The sequence below is a fragment of the Rhynchophorus ferrugineus genome, unplaced genomic scaffold, assembly GCF_030347505.1.
Source record: "Rhynchophorus ferrugineus isolate W39M unplaced genomic scaffold, kcgeb_rfMv2 rfM11, whole genome shotgun sequence".
NCBI lineage: Eukaryota > Metazoa > Arthropoda > Insecta > Coleoptera > Curculionidae > Rhynchophorus > Rhynchophorus ferrugineus.
In genome coordinates this window covers 3809673-3831757 of record NW_027472590.1, presented here as the reverse complement: position 1 = coordinate 3831757, position 22085 = coordinate 3809673, and the positions used below count along the sequence as shown (strand labels likewise).

At 35.5% G+C, this 22085-nt stretch overlaps 3 protein-coding genes across 4 annotated transcripts in view; 1 reads left to right on the top strand and 2 right to left on the bottom strand.

Annotated features, from left to right (window-relative positions):
* The window catches only part of beat-IIIc (beaten path IIIc), a 446098-nt gene that overhangs the window by 342645 nt on the left and 81368 nt on the right, over positions 1-22085 (bottom strand). The gene's annotated exons all lie outside the window — the stretch shown is intronic.
* Positions 7687-8821, top strand: LOC143205339 (uncharacterized). Its single transcript, XM_076418582.1, has one exon. The coding sequence runs from the start codon at positions 7769-7771 to the stop codon at positions 8678-8680; it is 912 nt and encodes a 303-aa protein (XP_076274697.1). The 5' UTR covers positions 7687-7768; the 3' UTR covers positions 8681-8821.
* On the bottom strand, positions 13522-15016 carry LOC143204683 (uncharacterized). The gene has a single exon (XM_076417397.1). The coding sequence runs from the start codon at positions 14626-14628 to the stop codon at positions 13609-13611; it is 1020 nt and encodes a 339-aa protein (XP_076273512.1). The 5' UTR covers positions 14629-15016; the 3' UTR covers positions 13522-13608.

The following is a 22085-nucleotide window of genomic DNA, read 5'->3' as shown; positions in this document are numbered from 1 at the left end:
CCCAAAAGTGTTTGTTACCGACGAAAACATTTAAAAAATCCTCAAAATGATTTTGAATGACCGTAAATTGAAATTGAATTCACCATTCACGAATATTTGGGTATGAGAATCTCTGTGCAAAGTGTGCGAGCTCACTTTTGACCAAAAACAACGACGAGTGGATAATTCGAAGCAGTGTTTGAAGATGATAAAGCATAATAGACCCGAGTTTTGCGTCAATATGTGATAATGGATGAAACACGGCTCCATCATTTCACTCCGAAGCCTTATCGACAGTCATCAGAGTGGACTGCACACGAAGAATCCGCTACAAAGCGTGGGAAAACGCAACAGACCGCTGGTAAGGTTATGGCGTCTGTATTTTGGGATGCGCATGGAATAATTTTCATTGACTACATTGAGAAAGGAAGGACCATTAACAGCGACTACTACATAGCATTATTGGACCATTTGAAGGACGAAATCGCCGAAAAACGGCCCAAAAAATGTGTTTTACTATGTTATATATTGAGTAATTAGCCCTAAAGATATTTATTTAATACACAATTTGAGATAAACTCTTTCGAAACATGCAAAATCAATAATATAGTACAATTAACAGCACTAGAGTGATTGTCACAGTAAGTTCACTATAATACTGTCACCTTACAGAAAAACTATCTAAACAATACCTCATAATAGCGTCTAGCAAATAATCAATTCCGTAAACTTTTTACACAGAAAAATACTTTTATCTGGGTAAATGGGTCTTGTTTCGTAACACTTCGGTTATTTTCGCCAAATTACGTAAGCGATTATCATGGAGAAAATAGTAAATATTTCTGTGACTGACTGTCATAATCAGATGTCACGGCTGACTGGATCGCGGTGTAATAGATAAATGGAGCGGAAATCCAATGAAGTTGTGGCAACTGTTCGGGAACATTGTTCTCTCAATGGACACACTTTATCCGTGATATAACGAGAGAGGTAAAAAAGAATCACGTTCTCGATGGATATGTTCAGTCATTAATAACACTGTGTGACACAATTTTTCCAACATAAATAAGATTACGTGTTTTTAATTCCTTATTCCATTTTTAAAAACATTGTTTATTGATATGGTTGTCTTACACGTCACGTTTCTTAGTAACAGTTCACAATGGCAGACTATATCCTTCCATACCTATTGCATATTCAGTGATTTTAAAAGAAACGCATGAAAACATGAAAATAATGTTAAACTTTATCAAATACAAAGAATTGGACTAGAGAGTTTATGCTGATTTAAGAGCTATTGCTATATTGCTTGGACTACAGAGAAGTTTCACGAAATATTGTTGATTTCTGTGTTTAGGAGACACTAGAGGTACCAAAAACTACTATGAAATTAAAGATTGGCCAAAAAGAACTGCCTTTATTGGTGGTAAATCAAGCCTTAAATAAGGACCTCTTATTCCACAAGAAAATGTGATTCTTCAACTTTTACATATAAAACTTGGTTTAATGAAAAATGTTGTCAAGGACATAAATAAAAATTGTAAAGGATTCTTCTATTTGAAAACTGTTTTCTCTAAATTAAGTGATGCTAAATTAAAATTAGGAATTTCTCTTGACCCACAAATAAGAAAACTTATAAAAAAAACAACTTTTAAACAACTCTTTCCGCGAAAGAGGCTTGATTATCTCTAAAGAAAGTAATTCGTAGACTCGTAGGAAATGTTAAGACCGAGTTTTTAGTGAATGACTTGTTGGGTGCAGAGTGTCTTTAAAAATATATTTCTTGCATTCAGATTTTGGTTTTTGCGCACTTAATATTGATGAACAAGGTGAACGATTTCACGAGGATATAAATCAGATAGACGAGCGTTACCAAGAAAGATGGAATGTTAAAATTCTGACTGCATTGTATTGAATTCTTTGTATTCTTTCAGAATATATGGCTCATTTTTTTTATCACCAGTTAAACCTGAACATTTTTGTTCATTTGTTAATATATATATATATATATATATATATATATATATATATATATATATATATATATATATATATATATATATATATATATTATCACAGCTTCAAAATGGTGTTACAAAAAATCCCATCAAGTTTTTGTACTCGGCTGGTACAACTTGACAAAAAATCTGTTTTATTTAATGTGATAACAAAAAAAAAATTATCACAGTAACGTTTTCTGCAGCTTAATTCTAGTTTTTGAAGATACATTACTGAAATAACTAACTTACGGCGCCGGGGCTTCATTAAAATTGACCACAATGATTTGTACCTGAAAACAACAGAAAAACAACGTGAAATCTCATTTCGTATTATATTAAATAAGGTAATTTAAATATTGGGAGACAAACAAAATAACGATCGTGTTCTATATGATTAAAAAAAGTTTATCAAAAAAACAATAGCGGTCACATTCGTGAAACAAACACAAATGAAAACAAGCACAAAAACAACGGTGCCGCAAAAACAACCGTTCTTACAATAGAACCGGTGAGGAACAAGGGGCTGCAGGAACAAGTAATTAGGATTAGGAAAGAATAATGTTGGGATTGATATTCGAGACGTTCGTAGAAGGAGAGAGAGACAGAGAAGAAGAAATGGGAAAAAATTCTTTTGTAAATCTTAACGAGAACTGATGCAAATGTGAAAAGGATAATGGGCAAAATAATGGTCAAGATACGTCAAAATACAATTTGTTTTCGGTCTGTTGTGTACGAGATATACATGCAATAATTATTATTTTTAATTGATTAACTTGTAGACGTGTTATATTTTGTAAATACATATCCCTTTTTTATTCATCTTTTACAACTTCAACAATCTGCCCGTGGCAATAACTATTATAATACGATTTACGTTATATTATCCGTTCATTTCCGTTATGTTCAGTAAGTGATCTGCTGTACATATTTATAATCTAAATCTTATTCCAAATACTGTTCTGACTTATTCTAAACTCTATCCTAACATATTCTGAAGACTATTCTAACTTATTCTAGAGGTTATTATATCTCACTCTACGTTTGAGCCTACACACTTCTCTGTCATCGCGCATGTTTATGTTTGACGAGTGCATGGGGATGCACTAACAGTCTTTCAGAGTACTTTGGACTAACACTTCTATTCACACTCGTTATGGGTTCTATGGGGATATCGCGCTGAATCAGTTTGTTGCACACGTAATATGGGGCATCGACGACGACTCGCAACACTTTATTCTGGAACTTCTGGGGAATATCTATGTTAGATTTGCCAGCAGAACCCCACAATTCAATACCATAGGTCCAAATTGGCCCAACTATTGACTTAGGTTATTATAGGTTGATTTTGTCTCATTTGCTCTGATACGCCATGTTTTCAACCACAATTTGACTTTGTTAAGATGAAGTTGGAGGTTTCTTGTGGCTGATAATGGATCCTTCTGTGGTGATAAAACGGCTGTATCATCAGCATGCTTTGCAACAGTAGTGTTTCTTGAGATCAGTAGGTCAGCTGTATATAATAGACATCTGGATATATTGGATGGAGGCCAGTGTATTCGTCACCCTGTTTGACAATAAAATGTCTGCCTGTGAGGTATGATTTCAGTAGTTGAAAGTTCTTATGGGGCAAACACTTTGAAGCAGTCCAGTGTACCACACCTTGTCGAAGTCCTGAGATATATCGAGAAATACAGCGGAGCAATATTGTTTATCATTTAGGTTGTTATTAATTTTTGTTGGCTAATCTATGCATTTGTTCAGTTGTTCCGTGTTTATTACGGAAGCCAAATTGATGGTCTGGAATAATATTTCTCTCTTCCATGATAATTTTAAGTATACTTTTTCAAAAGAGGTCTTCTGATTTCAAAAGAGGTCTTTTTCAACTAAAGTAGGAAAGCCGAGTAAAAGTCTAAAGTGTTAGTTAACCATTTATTCCCGTAATTACCTAGTTCCTCTCTCAAAATTAGTGCGGGAAGGAATTTATACATCTGCGTCTGTTAAAACTGAATAGAAAAACAGTGGAAGTGCGACAGGTTTGGTAATTCCTATTTTCAGTCGCTAGTTTTTTGACTATCGACTAGTTCGACTGTTTTGCGACTATCGAATGTTTTCAGTCGATAGTTCCCAACGGCAATTTTTTCCTACAGCTGTTAAAATCCACGCCGTTCAAAAATCATTTGTTTTTACTACCCTCGCGTCAATTAGCACCTTTGTCCCCTTCCCACCACGCCCGCCTCAAAATCCTGCATGTCCAATTCCCCGCCACCCTCTCACCGACCACTCTGGGGACGCAGAGGGGGCTCGACGGCCCAAAAACAACAACAACGCCGCCGGCTTTTTGCTGACATCTGCAGCGTTGCCGCGCACCACCGAAACTCCGCGGTATAATCGACTATTTTAACGGACCGTTTTATTAGGTTATTTTCATAGGAAAAGGTCCCGTTACGTCTCGAATGACATCCCGGGACCTCGACGGCGTCCTTAGGTTTTATTCCGCCGGCGAAAATAAGACGTCCCCATCCACGGAGAACGTTGCGGAACTAAAACCCTTCCGTTAAATGAATTCCGTCGTTTTCTTTTCTAATTCCGCAGGAAGAAAATTAAGTTTTAATTCAGTTAGTTCTGTGGCTTTTGTTTCGCTATTGTTATGGTGCGGGAGAAAGAGAGAAAGACAGTGATGGAGAAAGAAAACACAGAGGAGTAGGCCTAGGAATTGTTGGTCAGCGTCGCCTTGAATGAAAATTTCTTCAATAATCGGAATTTTGTTATAATAATGCGGTTTCGTAAACTCACCTCGGCTTTTTCTTGTACGTTTCTCCTTGTCCGACCTTGGTTTTTGCGCGATTTGTTAACGTAAAGATTAAACAATATTTTTTCGCAAAAAAAGCAATACTAAAGTAATTTTCAGAATATAATTCTATAAGATATTTTACAATAAGAAGGAAAGTCTCAAACCAAAAACTCAAAATATAAATATTAAAAAAAAATTACAGTTTTTAAAAATAAAACAGAAGAAAAAAGCGGTGACAAATTATAAAAAATAAAAGGATAACAATCAAAGTATATAACTTTTCAACTGTTCAACCAATCCAAATCAAAAAATTGTAGTATATCTAAAAGTTATAGTTAATTATACATCCACAATAGTTTATAGATTAGAGTTATAATCTCTTATCACTATTGCTTTTAAGAATACATTTTGCATACGTCTGACAACCGGATGACTTTGATATTATCATTCGTTTACGTTTTCGAACTAATCAGACAGCATTGTATCTCTTTTTAGCTTCTAAATTGAATTTATGAATTGCGGTAGGCAATAAAACCCAAAAAAAGATTGCTCATAAAAATAACAGTCGCCTGTAACTACAGCAATATTTTTACTGTACATCTTCATTATTAGAATAATAACTAAAACTATTCTTTTCTTCACATCAAAATGTGGAAATAAGTTAAAATTATTAGGTTTTACATTAATTTGTCGTTAAACATTATTTATGGTAATACATTCTTCAGTATTAGGTTTATACTACAAAATTACTAGAAGACATGGTCACTAATTTTACCAACTAGTAATGCTAATAATTCCAAAAAGGGAGTTTCGAAAGAAAAACTGTTACTATACCCTGATATAGATTGGAAACCGGTCTGAAAATCTTCAAACACCACAATTTTTCACATTTCTTTAACACAGTAAAAAACTACCAACAAAAAGTTTTAAATATACTCGACATTTCCACATTTTATTATTATGCTTTTGCAAAACTCAGTATTGACATTTGACTGATTGTGTTTGAAATATTTATACAAATAGGTTTAAACAATATCAGATTTACCTATATTTGGAGCAACAAATACCTTTTTACGTTAAACAATATTTTAATGGTGAAACTGTTAACTATATCCTAATATATCTCTTCAAAAACCAAAAAAAAATAGCAGTAGTCAATAATTTCGGTGATACATTGCAACTTTCAAATAATTAGAAAAAATTTAACATTGTTTTTAAGTTTGACATCATACTCTCTATAAGCTCTATAAAGCTCTATTAAGAATAACAAATCTGCATATATATATACTGGAAAAATGGCAAAAAGCAGGTGTCGTTAATTGATAATTTTATCTTTCTAATTTTGTCGAAAAGTTATACCAATATTTTTTAAACTAGAATAGATAGGCAGAAACAAATATCATTACGTTATTTGGTATCACATTTTATATATATTCTCGTATTTTAACTAATATATCATTATTTGAATCAGCGTTATAAGACAATGTTTCAAGAAGATGGAAAAAGTGATGAAAAATGCTACGTGTCAACATTTTATTAATGTTCTGAAGCAAAAGAACATAACATTATCAATTTAGGTATGTAAGTATCTTGTTAGTGCATATTTGATATATGTTAACAGTTTTTGCTGTGATTTCGTTCAGTAAATCTTACAGTCTGTTGTCTTTGAACTCATGTCATCTCTCTTCAAGCCAAACAAGAGAAGTAAGGAATGTCTAAAACGCAGTTTTGAGATTCTTATGATTATATGCTCAACAATGATTAATGGTTACCCAAATAACAATATAATTGTTAAATTTAAAAACATGCTGGACATATATTTTGGTATTTTTAACAATTCGATATATCCAAAACTTTTAAAGAAACGTCCGAATCTTCAAATATCACATTTTCTCCTAACTAAATAATACAAAAAAAACCGTTTCAAAATTAATTGATATTTCCACGTTTGATATATATTTTTTTATTATATTTTAGAGTCTCCTTTTACCAACTATGGGTTTATCTGGACTGGACATACAGTTTAACGTGGGCTCCGAACCACGGTCCTCGGCATTAAGCTTACCGACTGGCGAGTGATCAACTTTAGAAATCTTCCGAAAAGACATCCGGTCTTAACCAGCCTGGTTACTGGCGTGATTAGGATCATTTTTCCTTGTTGGATTTTACAATCGCGAATAATATAATTTCTCTAAATAAATACAGAAAAATATACTTTAAATTTAACACACAATTCCACGATAAAAGTAGGTTAGGTTTATATATATATATATATATATATATATATATATATATATATATATATATATATATATATATATATATAATCCGATTTATTAATATTTCGAGTAACTAATTCTTTCATACATTAAAATAAAATCATTTTACTGACCAAACTCTTACTATATCCGGTTGTATCTCTTCTTAAACCAAAAAAATAGCAATAATCAATATTTTCTGTGATACATTTCACAAAACGACGCATTGGAACTATCGTAAAACAAACAATAAAGTCACCTCCATCGAACTATAAAATCTCTCCGATCTGTCACAAGCCGAATTCACGCTTACTACACTAAACAACCAAAAAAAACGAATATTACGTCAGCGATAAGTTTCTGGTCAATGGTTTCGTATCACTTAAACTTCAAAAACCCATTTATTTATTTCACAAACCGATTCTGTAACTTGAACAACGACCGATCCGTTACCCATAGAGTAACTAACCTACTTTGCGTGGATTGATAGGGTTCAATCAACCTGAAACCTGAGTCTAATACAATAAATCGAGAAAGCGGGGATTATGTAAGGACGAAATCAAGAGTGCCCGGCGCGGCTGTACAAAGATATTGTGCCGAAAAACTGCATAGTACTCGACCGATGGGGAAAAAACGGAATCGATTCGTCATCTACCGGAAAATTGCCGAGACACTTCTTGCCGCTCCGTATAAATAGTAATTTCTTGACCAGCAATCGGCAGTTCGTTTTGTGAAGCTCCATGATGAGGGTGTTCGCAGTCAGTATAGGCGTTTGCGCCTTGTTCGTGCTGGGCAGCGCCAGGGTGATCAAGGAGGAGGACGAGGGCTTGGCCGCCATCGCCGTTCCCGGTCCCGCAGAGCTCGCCGCTTCGGAACCCGTCGATCTGACGGTCGCCGCTTCGGGACATGGAGGTGGTGGAGGCGGAGGAGGACATGGAGGCGGAGGAGGACATGGCGGCGGTGGCGGTGGACACGGAGGAGGCGGCGGCGGCGGTGGTGGCGGCGGTGGAGGAGGTTCCCACTCCAGCCATCACGAAGAAGGAGGCGGCAAAAAGCACGAGGCTCACCACCATTCCGAACACGGCGAGAAAGGAGACAAAGGATACAAGTCTGATCATCATCACGACAAAGGCCATCACGGCAAGCACGGTAAACATCACGAGGCCCAGCATCATGGAGAGAAAGGCGGACACCACAAGGAACACCACGACGAAGGGGACCATCACAGCGCTCATCACGAGAGCGGTAAACATCACAAGGCCGGAAAGTTCGGTGAGAAGAAAGGTCACAAGAAAGGACAGAAAACCACCGGGTATCATCACAAGTCCCACAAAGACGAGTATCACAAGGACCATAAATTCTACGACGACTATCACAAGGGTGGTCATCACAGCAAACATGGAGAACATCACGGCCATCACGGAGGCAAAGAAGGACACCACAAGAAGGGAGGATCCCACAAGAGCGGCTACCACAGCGACCACCACGGCAAGAAAGGACAATCCGAGAAAGGACATCATGACGAACATCACAAAGGCCACAAATCTCATGGAGGACACGAAAGCCACCACTCCCATCACTCAGACTTTGGGAAGAAGGGAGGCCATTCAGGCGGAAAGGAATACGGCTACAGTCACGGGAAAAAGGCCTAAAACAACTGTCTGTTTAGATACCAAAGAGTTAAATATGCTTCATAAGTTATTCACATTCAATTTGCTGATAAGTCTATTTGTTTTGATAGTGTGTCAGCGAAAACATCATTTGTTTTTGTTAAGAATGTTATTTGTTGATGATTGTATACGTTACATAAAATAAAATTTATAAAAAAAACAAACAAATCTAGTTAATTTCCTATGCATTTTACAGGTTGTTTATATTTCATTTCCACAAATATTGGCCACACAAAAATAAATTTATATGTATATGTAAAACTTTCATATAATTTTTTAAAATTATACCTTCAACTGTGAAAGAAAAAGAATAAATAACTGAAAACAATTTACCTATCCTCTCTCTTTATAAAAGGAGAATTTTCTCGTCCCCTTTATATTTGCCCAAATTAATTAAAAGTGTAAACACCAAGGATTTCAATATAAGCAACAGAGAAAAAATGTTTTAAGTACTGTAATAAGCTTCGTAAACGTTTTTATCATACGTTTCGTAAAACCAACCAAAAATATATATAACATAAAACAAATATAATGTAATAATAAGAAATGTTTAGTAATAACAAGAAGGTATTCAAAAAATCAGAAACATTCTCGAAATATTACAGTATAATGCAACAAATAAAGGAAAACCAACGTATATGTATTTAAGAACACAGGCAAATAAAAATATATTGATTGTCTTTCAATGTGTATTTTAGGTTAAAAATATATTGAGGACTTCTTGATCTATTACATTTTATTATAGATACAACCACGTACTTTAGTAATTATTAACATTTTAAAGGTGTTTGTCCAAAAACAACGACGAATTGATGATTTAGAGCAGTGTTTGAAGAGGATCAAGCGTAATAAACCCAAATTTGTGTGTCGATATGTGACAGTGGATGAAACATGGCTCCATCATTTCACTCCGAAGTCTAATCGACAGTCATTCTAGTAGACTGCACACGATAAACCCGCTCAAAGCGTGGGAAAACGCAACAGTCAGCCGGCAAGGTTATGGCGTCTGTATTTTTGGATGCTCATGGAATAATTTTAATTGACGACCTTAAGAAAGGAAGGACCATTTGAAGGTCGAAATCGACGAAAAAGGGCCGCACTTGAAAAAAAAGAAAGTGCTGCTTCACCAAGACAATGCACCGTGTCACAAGTCAGTGAAAACGATGGCAAAAATCCATGAATTGGGCTTCGATTTGCTTCCTCATCCACCATATTCTCCAGATCTGGCCCCAGCGACTATTTCCTCAGATCTCAAACTTATGTTGAATAAAAAGAATTAGTTTTGTCAAAAAAATGTGTTTTAATATCGTAGGCCGGGGACTTTTCAATCGACCTGTTATGACATGGAAGAGTTCCTAGCTAACTCACTAAATAGAACGCATTCAAAACATATTATTTTATTTATTAATTATTTTCAAAGGAAACATAATTAAGTTAAGCGATTACAGTTCAATTTCGATCACTAAACACCAAATAAATTACCTCACAAACAATTAAAAGGACTCACCCTATATATATGTAACGAGGTAACGAACAAAAACTGGAATCTAGCAGCTTGTTATCAAAGAAAAATGAATGTCAACAAATGTTAATCCGTGAAAAATAGCACAAACTTTGTTGCTTGAATAATTTAATATTACGTAAACATAAAAACAATTTTCAATTTACGTGAACAATTATTACCTAATTGTGCCAAAAATATGGGGAAAATAAATAGAAATACCAAAATTTGTTTTAATACTATGTCTATTTAATCTCTATTAATAATTCCGTACAAAATAAGAAATAAACAATTATACAAGTACTTAAAACCTACGATATATATGGGAGCACAATAATTTACTCATTATCTTCTAGATTAACAACAGTCGGTCTTGCCTGTTCTTCATTGTCACGCCGTTCCCCGGCATTGATGCTAACTCTGTCGTTTCTGTCGGTTCTTATCCCGATATCCAGGAAAATGGTACAATTCTGATTATCTCCTCCCTGTGGATTCAGACGACGTCGCTCTAAACTATGTCGTCTGGGACCTCTTGGTCCGTGTTCGAAGCCGTGACCTTTCGGACCATGACCTCTACGTGGGTGTGGAGACAGTGACCTACGAGGTTGCTCGGAAGCAGCTCGTCTACCTCTCCAACCACCTACTGGACGATATGCATCAAAACCACCATGACGTCTCCTGAAGGGACATCCCCATTCAGACGGTGAAAAGAACTCGGGAGCCCTGGATAGACATTTTCGCTGATGCCACATGTGATGTCCTCCAAAACCACGGCGTCCATGACGAAATCCGGACCAGCGATGTCTCCTGGGTCCGCCACACTCAAAAATACGTTCAAGAAGCTCTTCGGGGAACATGACGACTGGATCTGATACCCGGCACACTTAGCACACTACTGCTGTGGCGTAGAAAATGTTGCTACGTTTTATTGCGATGCATTGTTGTCATGTTATCGTTGCTACATATTGGGAAAGTCGATAAACGATGATATCAGAGTTATATTTAAACAAAAATTCTCGGAAATGTATACATATATACATATTTATTGTTGATGAATAGGAAACCAGTTTTGATATGGTCATTAAATAAAGTAAAAAGATAAATATCTATAAATACGTAAATACGTAGACATGGCAGCATGGCAAACATACTAATCCGCATGAGTCATCAAACCTATTATCTTTATACCGATTATACTCTGAAAATAGCACCACAACTGATACTTTAACGTTATTATTTTAGAAGAGGTTTGTTTTGTACTGTATTATACGTAATATTACACAACATTGCGTCAGATTGCTTTAAAAATAAGCACTACATTGCTATATCGCTATGACGCCCGATATGCGTGCTATATAAACAAACGTTTTATACGTTTTTAAACGTTGAATATTTGCATATGGTTTAATATTACTCAGCTGGTAGCGTTGGCGAATGGTTAGAATGCTCACCTAGAATGACCACGGATGCTTGTAATTTTGTGAAAGATAAAGTTGTATAATCTTATACAAGATAATCAACACAATATTGTTAAAATATTTGCTGTCATTTTCTCTTCAAAATAGCAGGTTAATGAAAATTATATAGTTTTCTAACAAATTCTAAGCTAAATCTAGTATTCTTATTCAGAGTTAGTTATCAACCGTATGAACGGTGTTTTTCATCAATGGATTTCTGCTACTAGTACCTACTACCCTACCTTAAAAAATATAAATCCTACAGCGATTTACATGGATTTTCTTTTATTTTGCAGTAAAATTTATACATTCTGAATTTTCATGTAACTTTTAGGTTTTAATTTCTGTTTATATGACAAATCTTAAAACTACAGATTCTAGAGCGATTTAACATGTATTTTCGTTTATTTCGCACCTAAATACATATATTCTGAAAGTTTTAGCTTTATACGTGAGGTAAATATTTTTGGTACTTTTTCCATGTATATAGTCGTGAAAATTTGAGATTTTTTGGCATTTTAAAATGTTTTGCTGTCATTTTCCTTCAAATGAATGTTGGTTAATAAAACCGACAGGGATTATAAAGAATTTTATGCTGATTTGAATGGTAGTATAATAATTTACATATAACTTTTAGGTTTTAAGTTATGTAATCTAAAGTATAATTTGAAAAAATTATTGAATTTCTGTTTATATGACATATCTTTAAAACTACAGATTCTAGAGCGATTTAACATGGATTTTCGTTTCTTTCGCACCAAAATATATATATTCTAAGAGTTTTATCTTTATACGTGAGGTAAACATTTTTGGTACTTTTTCCATGTATATAGTCGTGAAAATTTGGGATTTTTTGGCATTTTAAAATTTTTTGCTGTCATTTCCGTTCAAATGAATGTTGGTTAATAAAAATGACAGGGATTATAAGGAATTTTATGCTGATTTTAATGGTAGTATAATAATTTTCATATAACTTTTAGGTTTTAAGTTATGTAATCAAAAGTATATTTTGAAAAAATTATTGAATTTCTGTTTATATGACATATGTTTAAAACTACAGATTCTAGAGCGATTTAACATGGATTTTCGTTTCTTTCGCACCAAAATACATATATTCTGAGAGTTTTATCTTTATACGTGAGGTAAACAGTTTTGGTACTTTTTCCATGTATATAGTCGTGAAAATTTGAGATTTTTTGGCATTTTAAAATGTTTTGCTGTCATTTCCGTTCAAATGAATGCTGGTTAATAAAAATGACAGAGATTATAAAGAATTTTATACTGATTTGAATGGTAGTATAATAATTTTCATATAACTTTTAGGTTTTAAGTTATGTAATCAAAAGTATAATTTGAAAAAATTATTGAATTTCTGTTTATATGACATATCTTTAAAACTACAGATTCTAGAGCGATTTAACATGGATTTTCGTTTCTTTCGCACCAAGATACATATATTGGGAGAGTTTTATCTTTATTCCAGATATTACATGCAACTCAATATTAAGGATGGGGAAAACAGTAAACATCCAACTATCAAGAATACCATGGATTTGAATCCATCTTAAATATGGATGTTTGCGATTGACTGTTGTTTTCATAATTCGCGACTACTTTGTACCACACAGTTAATCAAATTTCAAAAAGGCCTTGCTGGGTTATTAATCAAAATGCACGAAGGTTATATAAGCATGGACCACAATTTATATATATTATGACAATGATAGTGATCCGATCTTTGAAGTGTTAAAATAAACTTTACCCATTTTTGACGATCTATGGCAACAAAGAGGTGATAAAGGTTATTTTTATTACTGTGTGTGTGTTGCTAATTTAGATTTTTTGTAGCAAATATATCTGTTGACTATTTTTTAACTTTTTTTATTATGGAATCAAACACAACAAAAACAGACATAACAAAACAATTAACAATTTTACTCAATAACCAGTTCTTAGTGTTTGTGGGCGAATCCCCATTCTTTACCATCATGGTGACCACCCTTCTTTCCGTAGTCTGAGTGATGTTTGTGATGTTCTTCGTGTCCGCCGTGAGCCTTGAAGCCTTTGTGGTGAGCGTCATGGTGTCCCTTGTCTCCGTGGCCGGATTTACCGAAGTTATCGTGATGGTATCCGCTCTTGTGGGAACCTCCCTTCTTGTGGTCGCCGGCATGTGATCCGTGATGACCGTGATGGTGTCCGTATTTGCTGTGGTGACCGTCTTTGTGGGCCGCATCGTAGAACTTGTGATGTTTGTGATACTCGTCCTTGTGCTTCTTGAGGTGGTGTCCGTGTGTCTTCTGGCCCTTCTTGTGTCCCTTCTCCTCGCCGAATTTACCTCCTTTGTGCTCGTGACCGTGCTCGTGGTGTTCACCGTAATGACCGCCAGCGTCATGGTGAGAATGATGATGACCGCCCTTCTCTCCATGATGGGCAGCGTGGTAATCTTTGCCGTGTTTACCGTGGTGACCTTTGTCATGATGATGGTCGTGCTTGTAGCCCTTGTCGCCTTTATGTCCGTGACTGGCGTGATGGTGCTCTTGGTGTTTGTGTCCGCCGCCTTCTTCGTGAGAGCTGGCGTGACCACCGCCGCCTCCACCACCTCCACCGCCTCCGCCACCTCCTCCATGGCCTCCACCGCCAGCGCCACCTCCGTGACCACCGCCGCCGCCGCCTCCGTGACCTCCGCCACCACCTCCGTGACCGCCGCCACCTCCACCGTGACCTCCTCCACCTCCTCCATGACCGCCACCGCCGCCACCTCCTCCGTGACCACCATCGCCGCCTCCATGACCACCTTCGAAACCGTCACTACCGAAATGACCGAAGATTCCAAAGTCGCCGTCGTGTCCGTACTGGAAGTAGGACGACGGGGCCACCTCCATATCAGAGGCTAGCCGTATCTCTTCGTCATCTTTCGCCCAGACCGGGGCGGTCACGAGGATCACCCCCAAACCGAGGAGGAACACCTTCATCTTCGACTGGATCTCGCTGAAACCGTCGCTTGTCTGCCGTTCGAAGCCCGCCGGCCCCGTATTTATATCGAGACAATTTCCTAACACTGTTCACAATCTCTGCACCGTCGATCTTGCGTTGCAATAGCCAACCGTCCCGGGTTTTTTCCTCGTCTTCTTTTTGGTCGACGGGATTTTTATGCAACTGTTTCACCTAGTTTTCGTTGCGTTGAGTAGCAACTACCGTGTCGATTACGATTTTACAGCGGCTCAAACCGAGTCCATCGTCGGTAGCGTGTCGCGTAATTGTCGAGAATTTCGGTTTCGGCCATAGTACCACCGTGACACATGCGGTTTTGTTTTTTGTTTAGCCTTTTTTTGTCGTTCGCACGCCACGAGATTCGTTTTATAACGATTGTTTTAATTTTTATCATTGATATTGCATCGACGCTTTAATCCATTGACTTTCAGGTATATTTGATTTAAATTTGAATACACCACGGGAGCAGTAACCACTATACCATCAGAGTAAGTGCAGATTTTGATATATTTTGAATATTCTATAGGACTATAAATTAGCTTTAAACGATTTTTTTTAATATCGGTGCCTGTACAGTCTATTTTAGCCAAAGTATAGTAATATTTCAGATAATTTAGGGATTCCATCTCCCAAGAACGATATATCTTTTAAGGTTATTCACGAACCCATTCTTAGGTATCTTCATAAAGAGTGAAGCGCTAATTGTATAACCTACGACTCATATGTGGGAACAAGTACTAATCACAGGGAGCAAAGTCTGGAGTATACGGTGGGTAAGTATGTTCTCGTCGATTTTGCAACAGGTGGTCGAGTGTTGTTATGCCGAAGAATAACACTGTTGTGTTTTTGCTTGTATTCCGTGATCGGTTCAAATTCTTCAATTGTAGTCGATAACTATTGATCGTTTCATCGAGCACTGCCTTCAAATCCTTAAATTTCCTTGGCTGTTCAGAACGTTTTTTATCTTCGGGGTCAAAATCACCACGTCTAAAACGTTAGGCAGTATTCACATGTTGAAATCGATAGAGCAGGGTTGCCATAAAATTTACACTGTATTCAAGCTTTCTACAAAGAATAAAACTTCCTGAAAATGCGATTTACTCGATACAAATTCGGATATTTTCAACGTACTGAAATAAGTTTTTTTGATACTTCGAGGATATGATACACAGTGAAAAGCAGAGCCTGTCAGTGAAGTTTCAACAACAATTTGGTAATTTATGTTTGTTGTAACTCCTTAAAAATTAATTTATAAAGCACTCATTTACAGTTATCTTAAAACTAAAAATGTATATTTTATTATCATCCAGTATCACTAGTAACTATACTACCAAAATAACTGCAATACGCAAGTACTTGCATATATTTTGATCAGCAATATCTCTCCATTCTTAGCTAAGTAAAATTATAAATAACTGTTAATCAACCTAACCTAATTGTTAAAATCGATGGCTTTGACATTTTTCTACATAAATGAACAGTTCTCCATGTAGAATTTTTGAGTTCTTCAGTGTATACTCATTACTTTTGTTATCTAATTTGAGAAAATCTGTTGCCGAAGCCCATCAAACTTCTATAAACTTATAGTAATGCTGCCCATCCGGTTTCAACTATATAAAAGTGGTAATTTTGGTGTCAATGATAATGATCGAACTGGAGAATCAAAAACTCTAAGACAATGAATTTCAAGACTTATTGGTCGAAAACTCAGCTGAGGCTCTCCAAAAACTTTCAGACAGCTTAGCGGCGGGTGAACCAACTGTTTCCAGAGGCTAACAGGAACAATCGTTACTACTAATTCAGTATAATAACAATACGTTTACAAAACAACTAGTCATGTTAATTCTAATAAATTCTCAACAAACCAATTCATCGTAATATGATAATAATCTATAAATTTAGGTAAAACACAATTAACACTTTTAAAGATTATATGTTTTCTATCGCAAACATTCTTTATCTCTAGAATGTTATCGCAATTGATTATTTTCATATGATATCGCAGCATAATAAAAATTAGCAATATACTAAAAATATAGTACTTCATTATCTTATCTAAAACATTAAGATATTTAACAGGAACTACAGTTCCGAATAAAAATATCAAGTTAATATAAAACTAATACACACACACACACACACACACACACACACACACACACACACACACACACACACACACACACACACACACACACACACACACACACACACATATATATATATATATATATATATATATATATATATATATATATATATATATATATATATATATATATGGTACAAATGGCGTAATTATGTATCATGGCGCATTCGCCATTTTGTTTGAAAACATCCTTTGATAATCTATGAAGTTTTATAACTTATTTAAATTTGATAAGATGTCGTAAACATTTTGAATACTGTTATGTTTATGTAATTCTATGATATTATTAGATTTAAACCCCCCGAACAGCTCTGTACCAGACATATTTTTCTTTGAATATATTTGTTGTACATTTAATTTTATTTTTACATTTTAGATAACTTGACAAGTAAATCGATTTATTTGAATGAGCTTTATCGGGTCTAATGAAAGAATTTTTCAAAAAAGACAATGGGACTGATAGTTTAAAAAAAGTAAGAGCATTTTATAGCTTAAACGGTTAAATCTTTATTTTAGGTGATTTCTGTGAACTGATATATTATATACACGGTTTTAACACGGCTTTTAAATTGAGGCCATTGTTATATAAGGCTGTGTCACTATTGACAGGTTTTAATACATTGGCATGACATTTGTCAATTCATTTTTGCCATATATCAGTATCGCTAGGTGAGCAAGTTTTACTTTTTATTAAATATCATACATAATATGTGTAAACAATAAAATTTCTCTGGCAGCACCCGAAAATATCATGGAAATGGCATCTGCAACAAATTTTACATCTTCTATTTAAGTCATAGAAAAATATAGCTGGTTAAAATGTTGCTGTTGAAGTCAAGAAGGTCTAAGGTATGAATTTAGATACCGAATCAGATCAAATAAAACATCATGGGAGCTCACAAGAAGAATTGAAAAAAAAAGATAATTACAACACCTCTAGAGATTCCCAAAAGCTCATGTTATTTATCTTATGTGGAATGGCAGTAGCTGTTGTAGTAACAATAATTGTTAAAGCTACTAAATTGTTCTATAAATTGGAGGAAAACCATATTTTACTCAATAGTAAACTTGAAAATTCAAATAATTTCGATAGATCAGTGTTCAGAACGACATAACTAAGACTTAGTGGTTACGTTAAGTCTAATTTGGACATGCCGAGGACCTTAAAACAACAAAAAACAAAACGAAAAACCAAACAAGTTTGTGAGAATAAGAATAAGACTTATAATTCATTATCTACCGACCTTTTTGACCGTTCTTTGCCACTGATATCAAAATTACCTCTTTAAGATCTCTAAAAATAGTTAGTTTTGTAATACAAAGGGAATTTTGATTCTGCAAGAACTGTTTATTATTACTAAATGCAATACCTGAAGAATCCGGATGTAAAAATGTGTGAAAAAGATCGGATTTAGAAGGAAAAATATCATTTTCGATCAAGTTAACACATCTATTCGAAATTTGATTGAAAAAAGCTATTTCTAAAGTCAATTAATTAAAGTACGAATTATTTTAAAGCTCAGTATATTCATTGGTGAAAAACGATGAAGAAACAAGGCGTTTTTTCATTTTCCCGAGTCCATTCAACAAACCCAGTATAAGCAGATCTACTTGGAGTTACGATTTGAAGATAGAGAATGAAAAACGACCCGACAGAGTTGAAATTTAAAGTCTTACCGACGATTGCAGCCGTAAAAATGACTGAACTGTAAAATTTATGTCGTAATAATTCGACTGTTTAATGAAAACAATAATTTATTATCGGATTTAGTACGATTTATAATTGATAAATATCTATATTGCCGAAATATAATTCATTCACTGGTTAAATATTTAATTGAGGGTATAAATCTTTGTTACTGCTGCAGTTTAGCAGTAACAGTTTTTCATTTTCGGGTATTTCAAAATAAGTTCGAATCGTAAATTATCCCAAAGTAGTAAATTCGTTTTACTTTTATTTAATATTCGTTATTTATACGTCGTAATGAAATTATTTTATTCCCATTTATCAATATTAATATGGCCACGTTACCTATAAGTTAAAATGATCACAGGACAATAAATGGCCCTAAAAAAAATCTATGGTATGATATTGGGTCAGAGAAAATCATGTCGTGTGAAAGCATATAGTAAAAGCCATTGTAAAAGTATAAGTGGCAATCAACAAGATCGAAAAATGGAGTAAGTAGTGGAAAGTACAGCTTAATAGCTCGAAATTATTATCTTTGTCTATATATATTCACTATATATATTCACTGGCACCCACTAAACCTTTTCTTTTTCCCATTGAGGTTCCTCTTTGTACATTTGTGCTGCTGGGAAGAATTTTAAAGGTCACTGTGAAACGTCCAACATCTTCATCTCTTTTAATGTTCTGGTGAAATCGTTCACCTTGCTCTTCCATTACGTCTTTCAAATTTTCTGGAGAGTTGTTGATTTGGGAATGACAAAGATGTTCTTTTATAATCATTAGGCAAGATCTAGCTTGAAATTATTTTAAAGGATTTGTTATACGTCTTCTTAAAAGTTTCTCTGTGACCTCCTTGATAGCAATCCACCAATAAGGCGTCTCTCGTCTGGTCCGACAAAATTATCTTCATTCACCTTTGATTCAGACAAGCCCGGCAGTTTTCAAACGCTACATTTGAATCGATTTCCATTTTTGGGAAGTCATTTTACAAGTTATTTCATCATCACTAGCAAGGAAGTGTATGTGTCTTCACCAACTTTAAGCTGCTCTTTTTCGTCCAATGGTTTGTTCGGTTCCTGCTATCCCATAGACACAAAAAAGAAGTGAATTTGGTAAACGCATTATTAATAACCATGGTCTTTATATTTCAATTTGTGAAGAACCACTTCGAAATTCTGGTAGATATGAATCTATGAAGAATATGTAAGTAATGAATAATGGGTAATGAATCTATAAAGAGACGCCATTGTGATGTATCGTATTGGTTCTTAAATGAATTTGTGAAATCTTCAATATTAGTGCAATAAACCTCTTGGACGTCATTTGAATAAAGCCTTTCTCGCGAGATTTAAACCACGAAGAAGACACTCTTAGTAGAAGGAAGTTCCGGATTATGAACCTTGAGCCAGAAAACTCAGCAGTATCTCCGGGAAAATTCAAATATCTTCTATCCAAATTATTTAGCTCGCCCTTCGCGGACTTCTACTGTAGTTCAATTCAAAATTGGACACGTCATCAGGTTCATTCATCACGTACGGCATCAACTTCGTCAGAACTTGGAATCTGGACAACTAAATCTACTGCCACGCTAAATCCTGATATGCTGGAATTTTTTCCAAATTATTTTCGTTTCCAACACACTAAAATATGTAAAAATCAGTTGGAAATACCAAAACAGCTTTTTTGTTTCAGACCTTTATAATTTATTGTCGAGCTTTCTATGTCATTGACAAGAAAAACACTTTTAAATAGTCTAAACTAAAACCGGCAATTGGGGTATATCTAAAAAGGACACTACAGAGGTTAACATGACAAAAATCAATGAGCTCATACTGGCAGACCGCCAATTGAAGATGCACGAGATAGCTGCGACAATAGGCGTCTCAAAACACTCCGCGACCGTGAGACCACTTCAGAGCAGTGTTTGACTCTGTTCAAGCGCAGTCCGAGTTTCTGCGCCGTTTCGTGACCGTCGACGAAGATTGTCCTATCGACCGGAAAGGTGTTGGACACCGTTTACTGAGATTCACAAGCTGTGATCTAAATCAACTACCTAAAGGAGGACAAAACGATCACAGGCATGTACTGTGCTGAATTATTGGACCGATTCGACACCGAACTACGAGAAAAAACGGCATCATTTGGAGAAGAAGAAGTGCTCTTCCATCATGACAACGCACCGGCTCACACCTCGGCACTCGCCACGACGAATTTGCTCGAATTGGCTCACGAACTGCTGTCCGATGCACCTTGTTCCCCAAAATTGAACTCGTATGACTCCTTTTTGATTTCTAGCTTGAAAAAGTTACTTGCCAAGCAGAAATATGTCATCGCCGCCACGGAGACCAAGTCAAGAACACCTATTTTTCAGAAAGGCTAAAGTTGGAGCATCGCGGAATCAAACATATCGAGCTAAAAGGAAACTAAGAGGTCAATTGAAAAGTCCCGGGTTTACCATAGTAAAACACATTTTTTGCCAAAATTATGAGACACTGATTATAGTGACCCCTCAACTTTTCGATACCATTTTTGTAGTACGATTTGTCCCTTGCTTCACAACAGGCCGGCGGTCACCTCTTAATTCTACAAAAATTTCGTCCCAGCAAGCTTTCTTTTGAGATCTGAGAATAAAGGAAATAGTCGCTGGGGGCCATATCTGGAGAATACGGTGGATGAGGAAGCAAGTTTCAAGCCCAATTCATGGATTTTTGCCATCGTTTTCACTGACTTGTGATACGGTGCATTGTCTTGGTGAAGCAGCACTTTCTTTTCCTTCAAATGCGACCGTTTTTCGGCGATTTCGTCCTTCAAACGTCCTATAATGCTATGTAATAGTCGCTGTTGATGGTACTTCCTTTTTCAAGGTAGTTAATAACAATTATTCCATGCGCATTTCAATTCACCTGTTATATTGAGATAGAAATCGCCTCTTTTCACAAATGTTCGTTTTTTCTCTGTAGGTTAAGTACCTAGTACTAACGGGTCTCTTAACGATTTAATTTTCATGAATAAATAAAGCCTATAGAACTCAGTTCCAAATGAAAAACTGTTGTTTTATTTGGAGAAACCTCAAAACTATCAAACTTAACAGTTATTTATATAGTTACTTCGCATTTTCACCAATAGATAACGCTGATTAAAGTACGTGAAGCTCCCGATACCATCAGTTCTCTAATAACAATTTTATGACTGGATTTTGTGAGTTACTGACCGAAATCGAACGTTACACCCGCCATAAATCAAACAAAAGTCTATCGGTTCGGATCGCCTCGTCCATTTTATCCATAAGTTGTTCAAAACGAATCCGCGCGTGTCTTCGGTAATTATAAATCACCGCGGGCGGTAAATATTCAAACCGAAATTTCAATTCGACAGACTATATCGGAGAATAACTTTCCTACAATGTGACACCAAAGCAGCTAATTCTCCGGTGATTCCATATATCATTCGGTAAATTAAGGAAATAATTAATTGTCTCCACTATCGAGGTGCTACTAATTCATTGACACATTTAACTGTATTACGCAGACAAAGGTTTCTGTGTTTACAATAGGCTGCTGGAGGCGCTATAGGATCCGGCTTGTAATTAATTGTACAAA